At 47.5% G+C, this 18,338-nt stretch overlaps 1 protein-coding gene across 2 annotated transcripts in view; it reads left to right on the forward strand.

Annotated features, from left to right (window-relative positions):
* Nucleotides 1-13,527, forward strand: part of Ppp1r16b (protein phosphatase 1 regulatory subunit 16B) — a 92,993-nt gene extending 79,466 nt beyond the window's left edge. For both annotated transcript variants that reach the window (XM_042694266.1, XM_042694267.1), the window contains 7 exons: nt 5,015-5,118; nt 7,730-7,854; nt 8,802-8,927; nt 9,669-9,744; nt 10,467-10,596; nt 10,686-10,854; nt 12,208-13,527. In XM_042694266.1, the coding sequence (XP_042550200.1) occupies nt 5,015-5,118; nt 7,730-7,854; nt 8,802-8,927; nt 9,669-9,744; nt 10,467-10,596; nt 10,686-10,854; nt 12,208-12,717 (1,240 nt within the window). In that variant the 3' untranslated portion in view covers nt 12,718-13,527. The remainder of the gene's footprint in view (nt 1-5,014; nt 5,119-7,729; nt 7,855-8,801; nt 8,928-9,668; nt 9,745-10,466; nt 10,597-10,685; nt 10,855-12,207) is intronic.
* Nucleotides 13,528-18,338: the final 4,811 nt, after the last annotated feature.

The raw sequence follows: 18,338 nt of genomic DNA on the forward strand, positions 1-18,338 counted from the left end.
CACTTGTTTGCTGTCTATTTGCATAAATTCTTTGAAGAAATTGCTGCTTGAATTCTTTCCTTTTTTTTTTTTTTGTCCATTGTGGGGTTTGAATTCAGGGCCTGCACTATCTCTGAGCTCTTTGGCTGAAGGCTAGTGCTCTATCACTTTGAGCCACAGTGCCACTTCCAGTTTTCTGGTAATTAATTAGAGATAAGAATTTCATGGACTTTCCTGCTTAAGCTGGCTTTGAACTGTGATTCTCAGATCTCAGCCTCCTGAGTCCCTAGGATTACTGGTGTGAGACATCAGTGTCTAGCCCTTTGCTTCTTTTTGATGTTGCTGTGTAGCCTAGACTGGCCTCAGGAGTGCAATCCTGCTGGGATTATTGACGTGCACTACTCCACCTGGCTCTCTGTCTTTTTGGAGGGGGCGGGGGTGTCGGTATGAGGGGCTTGAACTCAAACTCTCACACTTTCATTGACTCTTTCACTCATAGTTGGTGCTTTTCAACTTGAGCCACACCTCCAGTTTGGCATTTTGCTATTTAATTGAAGTCTCTTGGACTTTTCTGCCTGAGCTGAAACCTCGATCCTCAGATCTTAGCATCCTGAGTAGCTAGATTTAATAGGTGAGAGCTCCCAGCCCCCAATTCCTCCCAGCTCAAAGTTGTTTTTCTGTTTTGTAGGAAAATTTTTTTTGAAAGGCTGGAGGAATGGTTCCTGAGTTCAATATCTAGTGCGTACCCCCTCCCCCCACCCAAAAAAAAAGGAAAGAAAGAAAAAAGAAAATGAGAGCTTTTGATAGGATTGCATGTAGATTTCTTTGTGGAGCATTGGCATCTTAGCAACACCAAGTCTTCTAATCTATGAACTTGGGCTGTCTTTCCATTTATTACTGTGTAATTTCTTTTTTTTTTAAATTTTTAAGTTTTTGGGTCCGGTCGTGGGGCCTGAACTCAGGGCCTGGGCACTATCCCTTAGCTCTTCAGCTCAAGGCTAGTGCTCTACCACTTCAGCCACAGCACCACTTCCGGCTTTTTTCTTTTTGCTTATGTGGTGCTGAGGAATCGAACCCAGGGCCTCTGGCATGCAAGGCAAGTACTCTACCACCGAACCACCTTCCCAGCCCCTACTGTGTAATTTCTTTCAGAAATGTTTTGTGGTGTATACTGTGTCCGGTTTTCAACTCTTGGTTAAGTGAGTTGCTAAATATTTTAGTCCTTTCGATGCCATTATAAATTGGTTTTATTATTTTCCTCTTCTGATATTTCATTGTTAAGGTATTAAAAAAAATCTGCTGACTTGTGTGTGTCTGTGTATTGACCTTGATCTTGCCACTTTGCTGAATTTAATGATTTGTTGTAACAATTCTTGTGGAATCTTTAGGATTTTCTACATATAATATTAGATCATCTGTGAACAGAGATAATTTTGTACTTCCTTTCCAGTTTAATCGACTTTTTAAAGAGTTTTTTTTTTTTTGCTTAGTGGCTCTGACTCAAGCCTGTAACTCTATGCTGAATAAAAATGGCAAAATCAAGCCTCTTTGCCTTATTCTGGATCTGAGAGGAAAAGCTTTCACTGTGGAGTGTGACTGACATTTGTTGTGGGTTTTCTGTATATGGTTTTGTTATTTTACAGTTTCTTTCTATTTCTAGTTTGTTGACTTTTTTAAAATCACAGAATACTATTGATTTTTTTTTGCCACATCCGTTTTCTGCATTAATGGACATGATTGTGTGGGTTCCCTCACCCTTTATTCATTCAATCTCTGCCAAACCACGCTGGCTTCCCCAGATTAAACCCCAGAGCTTGCGGTGGGATCCTTTATAATATGCCCTATGTGGGATCTTTTAAGTATGTTGTGAATTTAGTTGGCTGGATTTTACATCCTTTTCTTATGCTGTTTTCCTGTCAGGATATCATTCTATTGTTGTTGTTGTTATTATATTACCATCAGCTCTTTTTCTTTGTTTTTCTGCATGAGTCTATGCTGAGAAAGAGTCTAGTAAAGGAGTTTATCTCCTTTATTTTCTTTATGTGTTGTTACTTTGTGTGTGTGTGTGTGTGTGTGTGTGTGTGTGTGTGTACGTACGTGTGTGTGTGTGTGATCATCCTGAGGCTTGAACTCAGGGCCTAGGCACTATCTCTCAGCTTCTTTTGCTCAAGGTTATAGCACTCTACAACTTGAGCCACAGTTCACTTCTGGCTTTTTTGGTAGTTTATTGGAGATGAGAGTCTCACAGACTTTCCTGCCACAGCTGGCTTTGAACCATGTTTCTCAGATCTCAGCCTCCTAAGTTGTAGGTATGAGCCACTGGTGCTTAGCTGATTTTTTTTTCTTTAATTGAGTCTTCTTCCTTGGTCTTGCCCTATAGGCATACTTTTCCTTAAAAGTAGAACCTGGTGTGTGTGTGTGTGTGTGTGTGTGTGTGTGTGTGTGTGTGTGTGTGTGTGTGTGTGTGTGTGTGTGTGTGTGTGTGTGTGTGTGTAAGTGGACCACATAGCATCTTTCCCAGGGTTTAGAGCTGTTTCTGTCTGTACTCATAGGTGGTCATTTTCTACCCTGATTCTTTCTAGGCTTCTTGGATCTTTAAGCACAAATTGCAATGTCAACTATATTCCATAATAATGGTTGGGTACTTGAGCTGCTCCAGGTCCTATTTTTATACTGGGCACACAGAAATGCAAAAGATCTATGAAGTCAGAAAGGAAAAACAGAGCTGTGATAGACAAGACCAGTGGGCTGGGGTTTGTGCAGATCAAAGAAGCATGCGTGAGTTCAGGAAGTCAGGAGGCATGACCAAGAACAGGTAGGAACAGGTATCATCTATTGTGCAGGTGTTGATCCAACAGTGGGAGCCCACCAGATGGCCACCAGGGGTGAAACAGAGATAGCATTACTGCTTCCCCAGCACAGACCAGGTAGCTTGACTTGCTCAAGGACATACCCTCGGAGAGCTCAGGGAGGTTACAGTGGAGCACCAACAGTCAGAGGACAGGATGGTGGCCCATGCTACTCCTCCAATGAGAGCCAAGTTGCCCAGGAGCATCAGGTAACCACCGCCCAAGCCATGGTGCCCACAGGCACAGAGGGAGGGATGCAGGCCTGGCTCAGTGGCTCCTCCTGCTGGGCTGAAGCAGAATCGCCCATATCGGTTTCATATCGGTTTCCCCAAGCCCATTCCAGGGACTGCATTGCAGCAGGCCCGAAGAACTTGCATTGCATTTCCGTGGTCCCCAGACATTCCTGCTATCGGCACTCAACAGCTCAAAGGGTGAGCTCTGATAGAGATTCCCAATGCTCTGATCTAGTCCTGTCCTGGCCTGGCCAGTCTTTTATTTGTTTACATTCGTTTTTATTGTTATTATTAAGGTGTTGTACAGAGGGACTACCAGTTCATAAGCCAGGTAGTAATTACATTTCTTTCTTTTTTTGGACAGTGTCACCCTTTCCTTCACTTGCCCTCAGTTTCCTGCTTCCATCCCTATCCATAAGTTGCATAGTTCATTTTTCCATAAAGTTTCTCCTGAATACCATGATTGCATTTGCTTGGGCTGGGAAGATGGTTCAGTAGTAGAGCGCTTGCCTTGCATTTTCTTACTCTTCTGGCCTCCCTTTCTGTACCTCTCTTTGACCCTCCCCTAAAAAGACAAAAAATAAAAACAACCCAAAGCAAAAATAAGCAGCAGCAGCAGCAGCAGCAGCACCAGCACCACCACCACCATCATCAACAACAAAAACCCATGTTTCCATTTCTTAGGATTTGTTCTGATAAATAGTATTTTCTTTTTCCTTTCCTTTTCTTTCTTTCTTTTTTTTTTAAAGTACTAAACTCATGGCCTGGGTGCTATCCCTGAGCTTCTTTTGCTCAAGGCTAGTGCTCTACCACTTAAGCCATAGCACTACTTCTAGCTTTTTCGGAGTAGTTTATTGGAGAAAAGAGTCTCATGGACTTTTCCGCCCGGGATGGCTTTGACCCACGATCCTCAAATCTTGAGTAGCTAAGATTATAGCCATGAGCCACTGGTGCCTAGCAATTAATAGCATTTTAAATGGTCAGAGTCGTTAGGCTGCTACGTTCCTCTTCTAGGGATATACTCCTTTAATCTGACTGCTTATGTGTGAATCTGACTAGACTTTTGCATAGGGACTTGGAAGATGTGTTTGCATGTGGTCAAAGATGGATATAGAACAGAAATTGACAAGAGCTGACCCATAAGAGGTCTGGGTTCAAGTCTTGACCCTGCCATATGCAAACTGTGTGTACATAGGAGTGAGCCCATGTGTGCCTTTGTTCCTCTTAATGTGCGAGGAAACTCACAGCGCCTCCTACCCCCATCCCGGGTCTGTGGTGAAGATTAAATAATGTGTTGGGTGTCAGAGACTTAGAGCAGACTTAACTCCAAGCAGGTGAGTGCTGCTGCTTCTAATAATACTTTTTCTTTAAAATTATATTTTTTTATTGTCTTTAAGTGGTTGTACCGAGGAGTTTACCTCTCAACAAATCAGATTATGAATACAATGCCCCTTGATCGATGTTGCTCCTTTCATCTTCCCGGTTCCTTCTTAACCCCTCCCCTCTCTTCCCCATCTCTCCCCTTTTCTCCCCTTCCCACCCTCCCCTCAGTTTTCTTAATTTGGTAGGATGTGCATTGAATATCATGACTGCATTCTCCTTGCTCCTTTCTCTCTTCATGTGTCCACCCCTCTCCTCGGTATTATTATTTTTATTGTCACCGGGAGTGGGGGTGGGGAACTCTGACCTCTTTCCCTAAGTGTCCACCTGCTGCCAGAGCAGGAAGTAGAGAGGTCATCTGAGATCACTCCCTTGGGACTCTGGGTCCCTTCAGTGAAGCCACTGTGCTAATGGACTATGCAGTGAGCAAGAGAGGACATTGCCTTGCTGGCGCGCTCCGCAGAGGGTGGCCATGGCTGCTGGGGTGTGCACGGGGGTTGTGGGTGAGAGAGGTCAGCCAGACCAACTGTAGCAACCTCTTCCTGGGCCTTCATCCTGACCCTGTCTCCGCAGTGGGGCTGACTTGCTGGCTGTCAATTCCGACGGGAATATGCCCTATGACCTCTGCGAGGATGAGACCACCCTGGATGTCATCGAGACCTGCATGGCCTACCAAGGTAAGGAGGGCAGCAGGCTCTGTAGTAGGCACATGGCAGCGTCGGTGAGTGAACCCATTTGCCAGCTACGTGCCTGGCTCCCCACGCCCAGTCCTCAGTAAATGGAACGGGTCCTCATCATGAGTGCTATGTGTGCGATCAACGAGATAAAACATATGACAGGACCCTAGAAAACGTGCCGTGCAAAAGGAAGGTATTGTTCTTCTCCCCTCACCCCCCACCCACACACGTGGGCGCACGCGGGCGGCCTCAGCTGGCCTTGTCTCCTCATTGTCAGCTGTGACAATTCAATTCAATAAACATTCACCATAAAACCCTGTCCCCATTTGGGAAAATAATGTTAAAAAAAAAAAGAAAAAACAAGAACATTTGTGAGTGCTGATTTGTGCCAGGCACCAAGCTGGCTGTCAGGGGCCCAGATAAACAAGGTGTGGGCTGTTCTGGGCTCATAGTGAATTCTCAGAAGAGGAAACATGGGGAGCGATGGGAGTTGTGGGTACTGCCTGCCCCAGCACCCAGCATGCCTGGCAGGGGGAGACCACCCCTAGATTAAAGGGGACTCCAATCCAGACCTTCAGCTGCAACTCAGGGTCCTGCCCCAGCCTTGCCTTGAGCTGCTTCTCAGTTCTCTGCAGTCCCATTTGGTCCTGGTACCTAAGGCTTTTGTTATCCATCTCCTGCAGAGATTCTTAACAATTTTCTTGGCAGCCTTAGGAATCTATGGACTTTGGATCATGTTCGTTCGGCAAATTGCATCCCAACATAGCTAGGTAGCAAAGTATTTTAACATGTATGAGATAGGGAACATGATTAATTCATTCAATGATAAGGTAACCAAATGGGGAAATACCTGGACTTGCTGTTGGTGATAAACTCATAGGCATGGCTAATAGTACTGAGGATTTTATTTAAATTTGAATGGTAGGAAATACTAAATTTCATTTAAGGGCTAGTCAAAATGTATCATTTTCTTTTTTTCCTTTTTAATATATTTTTATGGTTAAAAAAAAACTGTACAGAGGGGTTACAGTTACATGAGTAAGGTAATAAGTACATTTCCTATTGAACATTGTTACCTCCTCCTTTGTTTTTCCCCTACCATCTCTGTCCTTCCCACCTCCCCAACTCTCCCCTCCCCAAAGTTGTAAAGTTCGTTTTCAACATACTGTTTTGTGCATTTCACTGTTACACCATTGTAACAATGTATCCTTATTTAAGCATTTTGTTATTTCCCTTCCCCTCCCCAAATTATAAAAATGTATATACCAGATGCAGGGCAGGGGAATCAAATACAGTGAAAAGCAGGGGTTATTCCATGATATATACCATATACAAAAGGAACAAAAAGATCACATAGTAAATTATAAATACATTAAAAACAATAGCAAGCAAGAAAAAAACCACTTGTGTCCTTGTCTTGGAGATCGTTGTGCTTAACATCATCTTATATGGTCATATGTACACAGCTTTTTACCTTTTTTGCTTGTCCTAGACATATACTAGTTATTGCAAGTAAGAGAAACCATGGGACTTATGTTTCTTTAGGCCTGGCTTACTTCACTTATATAATTTTTTTCCAAGTCTTTCCATTTTCTAACAAATGGGGTGATGTCATTCTTTCAGATGGAGGCATAGAATTCCATTGCATATATGTATGTATCACATTTTCTTGATCCTGTTTTTCCTTTTAAATGTATAGACTTACCTTGAATTCTCTCCAAGGGCACTTGCTGTAATGTTTCCTTTCACAGAGTGTGTTACTCTCCTCTTAAACATCATTAGTAGCTACGGATCGGTAGCAAATGCTTGTAATCTTAGCTTTTCAGGAGATCAATATCTGAAGATTGTAGCTCAAAGAAAGTTTGGGCAGACTCTTTTTGCAAGGGACTCTTATCTTCAATTAACGAGTAAAAAAGTTGGACTGGATGTCTGGAGCAAGTGGTAAAGTGCCAGCCATGAGCTTAAAAGCCAAGCAAGAGTGTAAGGCCTTGAGTTCAAGTCCTGATACTGGTGTGTGTGTGTACCCATACCCACACCCACACCCACACCTCCCCCCCTCCACAATACCATTACTAGCTGCCCATAAAAGTTTCACTTTTCAGTCAGGAATTCAGGCTATGAGATGTCCCTCTGGGCCCCTTCCTTCCAGCTACTCAACTCTCTACCTGAAAGGAATAGCATCCTTAATTCAGTCATTTCTGCAACACAAATGTAATGCATATTGTGATCCCAGTCATGGATAAGACAGAGGAAAGAGAGGGAGACGTGGGTCAGACAGAGTGGCTAGCAAAGCCTGCGGGTGGGGGGACCTGCATGAACATGAGCAGAACGGTATTGGCACAGCTGGAGCTGGGCGGGCAGATGGTCAGAGTTCCTCCAGGTAGATGAATATTAAGGGGCTTATGTCAGTACACTGGTATTGGATGACCTTTGTGCTGTGGGTCAACACAGTGGGCCTGGAGAAAATTATTTATGGGAGTGTCTGTGTGCCCTGTGCCTGGCAGACCCTCGGGGAGCAGGAGCAGGGTGACTGTCCCTCCATCCACCCCCTCTTCCTTGTGACTCGGGCCTGAGGATGTTGAGTGCACCCTCTCTTTTTTTCCCAATGCAGGCATCACCCAAGATAAAATCAACGAGATGCGAGCAGCCCCCGAGCAACAGATGATTTCAGACATCCACTGTATGATTGCGGCCGGCCAGGATCTTGACTGGATAGATGCCCAGGGTGCCACGTTGGTGAGCAGATGGGGCCCGTGCCAGGGCTAAGACTGCCTGGGGTCAACTTGAAGCAGGGGCCAAACCTTTCCACTTGGCTTGTTATGACACAGCCTCCTCCAGATCCTTGGTGCCCCTCCAGGGTTGCCTTTGGAATATGGAAATGATCAGGCTCCTAGATAGGAGCCTTAGCCCAGGCTGACTCAGTCTCTCAGGTGTGCACCACCATGCCCAGCGAGGAAGGCATGCCAAAGGATTTGGAGACATAGTTTTTATACCATCCTCGTGGAACCCCTGGGACAACACGAGAAGAGAATCCATCTCTGCCTTCCTTTTTTTTTTGGTCAGTCATGGGGCTTGAACTTTGGGCCTGGGCGCTGTCCCTCAGCTCTTCAGCTCAGGGCTAGCACTCTACCACTTGAGCCACAGTACCACTTCTGGTTTTCTGGTGGTTTATTGGAGATAAGAGTCTCATAGACTTTCCTGCCTGGGCTGGTTTTGAACAGCGATCCTCAGATCTCAGCCTCCTGAGTAGCTAGGATTACAGGCATGAGATACATTGCCTTTTTTGTTTGTTTGTTTATTTGTTTGCTGGTCCTGGGGCTTTAACTTGGGGCCTGGTCTCTGTCCCTGAGCCTCTCTATGCTCAAGGCTAGTGCTCCACCACTTGAGCCACAGCACCACTTCCAGCCTTTTCTGTTTATGTGGTACTGAGGAATCGAAGCCAGGGCTTCATGCATGCTTGGCAAGCATTCTACCACTAAGCCACATTCCCAGCCCCCTCTGCCTTCCCTTCAAGGTCCACGTTTCACAGTTAATAACCCTTTATACTATGGCTGGTGTCTCCACCTCACTTCATTCCATCCTTCTGGTCCCAAGGACAGTCTAGGACTTGAAAGTGGGAGAATATCATGCAACTATTGGGATCAGCCCCCTAGGGAAGGTTCACTTTTTCTTGTCTCTTCCAGCTGCACATAGCAGGAGCCAATGGATACCTGCGGGCAGCAGAACTCCTCCTGGACCATGGAGTGCGTGTGGATGTGAAGGACTGGGATGGATGGGAGCCTTTGCATGCAGCAGCCTTCTGGGGACAGGTATGTCCCACCCACAGGGTCCCACAGGGTCCGCCTGTGTCATTTGGACTGGCAGTTAGCTCAAAGTCTGTTCAGGGTGTTGACTCCAGCAAGTACATGGGAATATGAAAAGGCTCAAGGAGTCTGTTTGCTAAAATATTTGGCTAGTTGTGTTCTAACAGGATGATGATTACATTTTCCAACTTATAGCCGGGCATTGGTGACTCACGCCTGTAATCCTAGCTACTCAGGAGGCTGAGATCTGAGGATGACAGTTTGAAACCAACCCTGGTAGGAAAGTCCATGAGACTCTTATCTCCAATTAGCCACCAGAAAGAAAACTGGAAGTGGATCTGTGGTAGAGTGCTAGCCTTGAGCAAAAGAAGCTCAGGGATAGCACCCAGGCCCTGAGTTCAAGACTCATGACTGACAACAACAACAAAAAATTGCCAACTTAGAAAATTCCTAGCATTTCTTCATTTGTTTCCCAGATATGATTATAGCTTCTGTAATCTCTCCTTAAAATATCTGCAGCGGTAGAGTTACAGCTGACCTCTCCTTCTCTTCCTGGGAGTAGAACGTAGCCATGCCAGGGCAGGTGCCAAGCCCATGTGTCTGCTGGTCCCCCACAGCTCCAGGGTGCAGCGCTTTCTGTGGGAATCAGCTGAGTTCCATATTCTTGAGAGTTCTTGGGCTCTCTTCACTTCCTAGGCTCTCTGAGCCTTGGGCAGGGATCATGGGCTTCTTCTTCTTGTGTTTCAGATGCAGATGGCAGAGCTGTTGGTATCCCATGGAGCTAGTCTGAGTGCCAGGACCTCCATGGATGAGATGCCAATTGGTAAGCCCAACACAATACTTGGTACACACATCGGTAACTCGTCAATTTTCTGATGAGTGGATGGGTTTATGTATGAATATAGGGTTGTAGAGTGATGGATTGTGGATAGGTAAATAGAAGAATGAGTTAATTAATGGGTGATAGATTCCTGGATTGGTGGATGGATGGGATTGATGGGGAGATGTGATGATGGATGGATGGATAGATGGATGGATGGATGGGTGGATGGATGGATGGATGGATGGATTGTTGTTTAGGCAGAGAACAAATCTATGGATAGAATGACCAAGCCTACAAACAGGGGGAGAGGTATATAAAAGGATTAGATAGATCAATGGAGGGTTTTCTCAACTTCTCCTCATTTCTTGTTGAGGTACCTTCATGTTCTCCTCAGTACTTCTCATGTCTTTGGTGACTCGATGGCTCTCCCTGCAATGTTCCCTTGGTCCTAGTTGGGAACCTCTGGAATTGAACCCACTCCTAGGATATCTGGTGTTTCCCATTCTCACATTCCTCTAAGGATGTGGTTACAGCCCAGGAAATATGGCTAGTCTTGTTTTCTTCCCTGCCTGTGTATCCCCAGAGAAATGTTTGGAGCTTTTTAGTGGGATGAGGTGGAGTAATGACTCCTCTGGTTCCAAGCATCATTGTGGATCTCAGGTCCTGCCCTATCCATTCCTCTCTTCCCCCACTCCCCACAACTGACCCTTCTGCCCTTCTAGACCTGTGTGAAGAGGAGGAGTTCAAGGTCCTGCTGCTGGAGCTCAAGCACAAGCACGATGTGATCATGAAGTCCCAGCTGAGGCACAAGTCATCTCTGAGCCGCAGGACATCTAGCACAGGCAGCCGGGGGTGAGTCCTGAGGGAAGCCTGGGCACCCCTGCACGGACCTGCCTGTGACACCTGGGCGCAGCCTCCCAACATCCCCTCTGTCTCCTCAGGAAGGTAGTGCGTCGAGCCAGCCTGTCGGACAGGACCAACCTGTACAGGAAAGAGTATGAGGGAGAGGCCATCTTGTGGCAGCAGCGGAGTGCCTCCGAGGATCAGCGCACGGCCACCTACAACGGCGACATCAGGGAGACCAGGACAGACCAAGAGAATAAGGACCCGGTGAGTGACTCAAGTCCTGCCCCAAGCTCAGCCTCTGATGTAGAGCAAGTCAGGGCCAGCCTTGGCCTGGCCTCTTTATTGAAGACCCTTCGGAGGGAAGTACGTAGCTAGACCGTGGCTTTAAACATCTGGATCCTGTTTGATGGTTGTGACTGGTGTAGTTAATGAGAGGACTTGGGTCTTGTTACATTCAACAGGGAGGTGGGGGAGAGGGGCTGGTCCTCATTCTTCCAGCAGAGCCTGGCCCTAGACTTCCCCAAAGAAAGGCTGAAGTGGACAGTCACCCCAGAAGATAAGGATCCTAAAACTTTTTTGAGATATACAACAAGATGTTGAGAATGATGTTTATCAAGAGAAAATCTCGGATGAATTTTTTTTGGAGAACCTGGGTAGGATGTTTGTAGTTCCCTAAGCAGACTGCCTGGCAGTAGCTGGTGGTTCTGGGGTTGGAAGGGCTTTTCTAATTAAGCATGCATGTTCTTTCCCTGTGGATTCAAGCTGCATACACACACTCTCTCTCTCTCCTCTCTCTCTCTCTCTCTCTCACACACACACACACACACACACACACACACACACACACACACACACACACACATATCATTGTTATGGAGGCTAGAAGTCAAATAATTAAGATGTCAACAAGATTGGTTTCTTCTGAGGGTCTCAAAGGTAATCTGTTCTAGGCCTCCCTTCCTGTTCCTGGTGGTTCAGGTTTCACTTTTGCTAGGTAAGCACTCGATCATTTGAGCTTTGAGCCATGCTCCTAGTCCTTTTGTTTGAATTTTGTCCCACTGATTTTGCAGGGACGAACCTCAAACTAGTGGTCTCCCTGCCTCCATCTCCTAAGCAGCTATCCCTTGACTTTGAGAGTATGACCACTTCTGGACCTCTCTGTGTATCTAGCTCTCTCTCTTTCTCTCTCTCTCTTCCCTTTCTCCTTCCTTCCTTCCTTCCTTCCTTCCTTCCTTCCTTCCTTCCTTCCTTCCTTCCTTCCTTCCTTCCTTCCTTCCTTCCTTCCTTCCTTCTGATTCTGGGGCTTGAACTCAGGGCTGCTGCATTTGCAGCCTTCTAACTACCTGTAGTTCTAGAAGATTCTCTTCCTGGTTGTGCTAGTAAAAGTCTTGGGTTGAATTTCAGTGGGTCCAGTGACAACTCAGTCATGGACTAATCCATGTTATGAAATATGCTCATTAGCCAGGCCTGGGGGCTGTGGTCCCAGACCTGGAGCAAGGATGGGGTGTGGTCAGACACATAGACGGGAGATGCTCCAGGTAGAGCCAAACACTGCAGATGCTCAGATGGAGCGGTACAGATCCAGTCATCAGATGGTGTTGTCCTTCTCCTCCCCAGAACCCCAGGCTGGAGAAGCCCGTGCTACTCTCAGAATTTTCTACTAAGATCTCACGGGGTGAACTGGACGGGCCTGTTGAAAATGGCCTCCGGGCTCCAGTGAGTGCCTACCAGTATGCACTGTCCAATGGAGATGTCTGGAAGATGCATGAGGTACCTGACTACAGCATGGCCTACAGCAACCCGGGGGTGGTCGATGCCACTCCTCCCTGGAGTGGCTACAAGGAGCAGAGCCCCCAGACGCTTCTGGAGCTGAAACGGCAGCGGGCTGCAGCCAAGCTACTCAGCCACCCCTTCCTGAGCACTCACTTGGGCAGCAGCATGGGCAGAGCAGGGGAGAGCAGCAATGAAGGCAAGGCTCCCTTGATCGGAGGCAGAACTTCACCCTACAGCAGCAATGGGACCTCAGTGTATTACACAGTCACCAGTGGAGATCCTCCACTCTTAAAGTTCAAGGCCCCCATGGAAGAGATGGAGGAGAAAGTCCACGGCTGCTGCCGCATCTCCTAGTCTCCCAGTGCTGGAGGAGAGAGATGCTCCGGGGAGGGGTCCCTGGAGTTCAGGCCTGCCCAACAGCCCTGGCTGGGGAGGCATCAGGGGGCAGGCCAGAAGAGGTGGGCTCTGCTGAGTCCCACCCCTCATCCAGCTTCCTGCAGCATTCCCATTCCCCCTCCTTCCTGCTTCCTGCTGCATTGTCTGCCATCTGAAACATAGCAGCTTGATTCATTCTGCTGTCCAATTGGGGGAGGGTGGGCTTGGGCTCCAGTTCTGTTCTTGGTAAAGGCTTTTGGGGACCAGGACTCCCACGTGTCTCACACACTCACACATACACACACACACACACACAGAGTTTGTCTACATGTGCAAGAAGAACACATCTGAACTCTTTGGGAAGCAGGTGGGGCTGAGACTTGGTGGCCATTTCCCAGAAGGATCCAGGGAAGACTTAGGCTCAGTACTTCTGCTGATATGGGGAGGGTCTGCTGGGCTGAGTCCCACAGTCCTGCTCTGAGTCATGCTAGGGGCCAGCTAGGCTACTATCCACACCTGGCAGGGACAGAAGGTCCTCTCTTGTGTTTGGGAGAGCCACGAATCCACAGGGATTAGATGTGATGGGCACAGGCCTGGTGCCCTGGCCTTACTGAGCGCTGTTTTCCTGCTCTGAATGGCAAGAGCTATGTGACAGCCCAGGGTGGAAAACCAGGCCATTCTACTCCTGAGGAAACCAGAATGGGAGAATCAGGGGTGCATTTAATACAAACGTGTGTGTGTGTGTGTGTGTGTGTGTGTGTGTGTGTGTGTGTGTGTGTGTGTGTGTGTGTTGGTACTGGGCTTGAAATCAGGGCTTGGACACTGTCCCTGAGCTTTTTTACTCAAGGCTAGTGCTCTACCACTTGAGCCACACCTCCACTTTTAGCTTTTTATGTGTGGGGTTAATTGGAGATAAAAGTCTCAGAGACTTTCCTGGCTAGGCTGGAGATGAACCATGATCCTCAGACCTCAGCCTCCTGAGTAGCTAGGATTACAGGCATGAGCCACCAGCACCTAGCAAGCTTTGTTGAAGGCTGTGAAGCAACACATGGGAGGCAATGAATTCTTCTCCCAAGAGGGTGTCACTAGGTTTTACTAGCTGGTGTTGGAAAGTGGAAGCTCAGTAGGGAACTTCCGGGAAAGCCTTTTATTCCCCCAGGGAAAGTGAAGTCATCTCTTAAAGCCTCTGGTCAGCAATGACAATACCCAGAAGCATCTTGGTCATCTTTGAATATTCGGGCTATTTGGACCTAGTATGTCTCAGCCAGCCCTGCTCAAACTGAGCCTTCATCGTGAGTACATGGGAGCCTGCTACAGCCCTACCCTGCCAACCTTAGACATCAGTTCTGTGTGCAGAGTGAATGTTCGGGATCCTGGGCCCAGCCTTGCCTTTTCTGGATGCTTTGGCAAGACAGGTATGCCAGTAGGTCTTTGTAGTTTCTGCAGGCCTGGGAATCCCAGCCTGATTCTGCTGGACTGGTGATGCTGAAGCCTGCAAGTCTTAAGTGCTCAAGCCCAGTGTCTTGTACCTACATTTAGGAGAATGTGGGGAGGCTGGAGTTGGATCTCAACCCTCTGTTTCCTGGGCCCAATCTTCCAAAAGCAGGGGAAACAGGACTCCCAGCACCTCACCTTCTCTCATGACCCCTTTGAAATTGTTGTCTTTGCCTCATGCATGGACCAGAGGTCAGCCAAACTCCTTTGGCATAATTAACAAGGCACAGGTTTGTTCTCTGCTCGGTGTGTCTTTTCTTCATCTTAAAACTACCTCCTTAGAGCTCTGAAGGGCCTCTCACCCCAAGTCCAGATTATGACCTGAGGGAACAGATACGGGTGCCCTTTAACTGCTTCTGCCTGAGCCTGTGAAAATTTCTTCCTGAAAGGCACCTAGCCAGGGGGCTGGGGCTAGGGAAGTAATTCTGGGCCACAGCCCGCATAATAGAGTCTGCCATTTGTCAGTCTCTGTTTCCTACTGTGATTCCCATGGCTCCTGTTACCTGGAGAGGAAGCAGGATCTTCCAAGGCCTGGCCTGATGTTTTACTAGGAGCAGAGTTGTGAGCCAGGGAGTATCCTGGGGGACACCAGGCCACCTCTACCCCAATTCCAGGCTGGTTGTAGTCTAGGGTGGATGGTCACTTCTGGAAACTGAAGACTGGTGTAAATGATTCCTCCTGCATCCATAGGCCTTGAGGTGGGCTCTCATCATTTTAGCCTGTGGTTGAAGCAGAGGATGCTCCAGCACACACAGCCCCTTGGTCCTGACAGACACTGAGATCCTTCTGCAGCCAATTTAAGCCACGAGATAAGAGTGCTGAGGGCAGCCACATACTCCTCAGGAAACAGCTGATCTGTTTGCTCAGGAGCCAGAGAGGGAAGGCATTTATTGCCCACCTTGAACCATCCAGGACCTTCCCTCTCTCCCCTTCTTCCTGCCTTGTGGGTCATTCTTCTCCAGCCCAAGGGCTGGGAATCTCAGCCATAGGAGCCTTAGCCTTAGATTGGGAACTTGTAGGCTTTTTAGCATCTTGTGTTCTCTGTTAGGGCTTCAAGTCCCCATTCAGGGAGCTTTCCCTACAAGTCTTCTGAGTGGTGAGGGATAAGTTGAGGCACACTCTCCCACAAACAGGCAAGGCTCTCTGCTTTGTTCACTCATGAGATTTACTGAGTGGCTGCCACAGACCAGGCACTATGTTAGGCTGTGTGGATAAAGGAGAAGCAAGACAGAGTGAGAATTGCTCCTGATGGTTTTCATTCCTTGGGAGCCACAGGCATCCTGCTGCAGCCCCAGCCAGTTCCCTTGAGTGACTACATTCTGGTCCAGTCAGTGTCCCTGTGCTTCTAGCTCCTGGAATCCTAGAGTGTGAATCTCTTTAGCTGTGAGACAGCTTCACAGTCCACCCCTGGTAATGTTTGCAACTAAATATAGATGTTGGGTCTTTGGTCTCAGACAAATACAACCCCAGAATCTTCAGGGATAGCTGCCTTTGGGCCAGCATCCCTAGGAGACAGTGTAAGGGCAGGCTGAGGTCAGTGTCTAGAAGAATAAGGAGTCTGCAATTTGCTGCCAAATGCATCTCTGATCCTCAAAGTCATTGTCTCTTGCTCATTTTTGCTGTCACATAGTACTGTCACCCTGTCTGTGGATATGGGGTGGGGGTAGAGAATGGGGGTATAGCAGTTCTCTTTTAACATGGAAGTCTTTCCTTGAGAGTCAGCCTCTCTCCCTGGCAGGTGTGGATCAAAGGACTGAGAGAACTCTGGTGAGGTCAACCAGATGTCCCAACTCTTGCAGAGACCCAAGTGTGTTGGTCATTCCTGGCAATTCTCAAAGCAGGTATCCTGTGGCTCACTGTGAGCTTGCTCTGGACCTTGCTTCCCTTGTGCCCACAACAATTGGAAATTGGTGGCTGTCACCAGATTGTGTTTCTGGCCAGTAGCTCAGGGAATAAGAATGAGCCCTAAGCTCAGGTCTGCTGACGACTTCAGGATACAATTCTCCATCAAATAAGCAGCATTAGTAGAACTGCTCTGCACATTCAATCAATTACAGGAGGTTTGGAGAAGTTGATAAGGGTGTGGCTCGTATCCTGGCCCACCACTGTTGGCTGGTTTTATAATAACAAGAGATTCTTGGTTCTTACTGTCAGACACTGTTTAATCCTGATCTCTCTCCAACTTGCTGTCCCAGAGCAGGATACTGGGGAAATTTCCAGAAGGGCGCTCCTTGCCACATGCCCAGAAGGCCCATATATGACTTTGCTATTTGTAGCCTGGAGAATAGCCTCTCCTCCCCCAGGGCACAAAAAAGCAAAAGGTCATGCATGTGGTCAGTGGCCAGCTCCATTGAGGTGACCCTTTTGGCCAGAAGCCCTAGCCCTCTCCTCCACGGAAGTCTCTTGTTGGCCGGAGGGCCTGCTTCCCGTGGACACTGCAGGTGCCACCATGCGGGGCCTGGCTCTGCACACCCAGGAAAAGTCTGCAGACCCCCAGCCCTCCGCAATAATTCACCAGACCAGAAGCCACTGATGTACAGAGAACATTTAAGAAAAATGTATTTTATGTGAAAAACAAAAAAAGGTTAAAACTCTGTATACTGTATCAGCAGCTTTGTGTAAAAATGGCAATCCAGAGAGTCTAATATATTTAAAACTTTTTTTAAAAAAAATCCTCATGGATCTTTGATATTGTATTGAAGTAACTTCCAGGTAGCTCCTTGCCATGTGGCTGTTCATGTCCCAGACTGGGTTTGATCACATCCCAAAGGATGCCACCCCATGGAGTTGCTTCCAGTCGACAAGGCCTGTGATGGAATTGCTGTTAAGAGTTTTTAATTAAGGTTATTAAATTCCTTTTAATAACACTCACTAGTCTGATTGTGATTATTGCTATGAGTTCATGTGACCTGGGCTGACTGGAATTTGGGAAGAAGTGATACTGGTGCTGGGGATAGGTGATGCTTGACATCCTTACTCCCTCTCCCTTCCCTCCAGAAAGCTCTCTCAAGAGGCTCAAGAGGCTCCAGAGGTGGAGGGGGATCTGGTGGCTCCTAGATAAAGCTGGTGTGTTTTTAGATTGGGAGAAAGTAGAAGCTGATGAATTCAAGGAAAGGAGAGAGGCAGTTGGGAATTTATATCCTATCAAATATTCCTTTTGAAATGACATGAAATCCTGTGATAGCATAGATTTAATCCCTAGGTTTAAATTTTTTTCCTGACTATATATAATATGCATACTAATTCACACACACACACACACACACACACACACACACACACACACACACACACACGCGTGTAGAAGGTTGGCCAGAGAAGCTAGTGCCCAGGAAGAAAAGTGGCTGTTGAACAGGCATGGCCACAGATCATCCATGCAAACAGAAGGTTTGCTTGCAGGTATGGTTGCCAGGGTGCAAGTGGAAAACAGAGTTCAAATAGAATTTTGAGTTTTGCTAAATAAAGAAAGTAGCAGTGAGAGAGGAGAAATAGAAAGGTGTACTCACTGTGTACCTAGTATATATGTATACATAGGTATATATAGTTATATACATACACACACACACTCTCTCTCTATATATAGACACGTGTGTGTCTATGTAGTCCAAATTTGCTATCTTCCTACAGTCTCTTGAGTGCTGGGATTAGAGGTGTGTTCCACCAGGCCCGATTTGGGCCTACTATTTTTTGAATGAATGAATGGATGATTAGGCACATGGGATAATGGCAATGCGCCTTGCCACATTCAAACTGAGCCCAGACGCGGTCAGTGTGCCCGAGTTAGCCATCAGCTCGCTCTCTGCTAGGTCAGTTGCGGGCCTGGCCGCACCGGGGAACAGGGGGCTGCCGGCAGGGGGCGCGCTAGGAAAGGCTCGGAACGGCTCTAGGGCCTCAGCTGGAGCCCGGTGGCTGGCAGCGCCTCCCGGGGTTGCACAGCCCCTCGAGTTTGGTTGCTCCTCCTGCTGACCACGGCAGCTGTTTCCTGCAGGGATTGTTTAGAGAGCCAGATTTAAATTCCCCTCGGCCACCGGACGGTGAGGCTGGGCGGGACCATAGATTGTCATTGCAGCCGAGCGAAACGGCGGGGTGCGAAGCAGCCAATAGCC

This window comes from Dipodomys spectabilis, unplaced genomic scaffold (genome assembly GCF_019054845.1).
Source record: "Dipodomys spectabilis isolate Male_0828 unplaced genomic scaffold, ASM1905484v1 ptg000175l, whole genome shotgun sequence".
Classification (NCBI taxonomy): Eukaryota; Metazoa; Chordata; class Mammalia; order Rodentia; family Heteromyidae; genus Dipodomys; species Dipodomys spectabilis.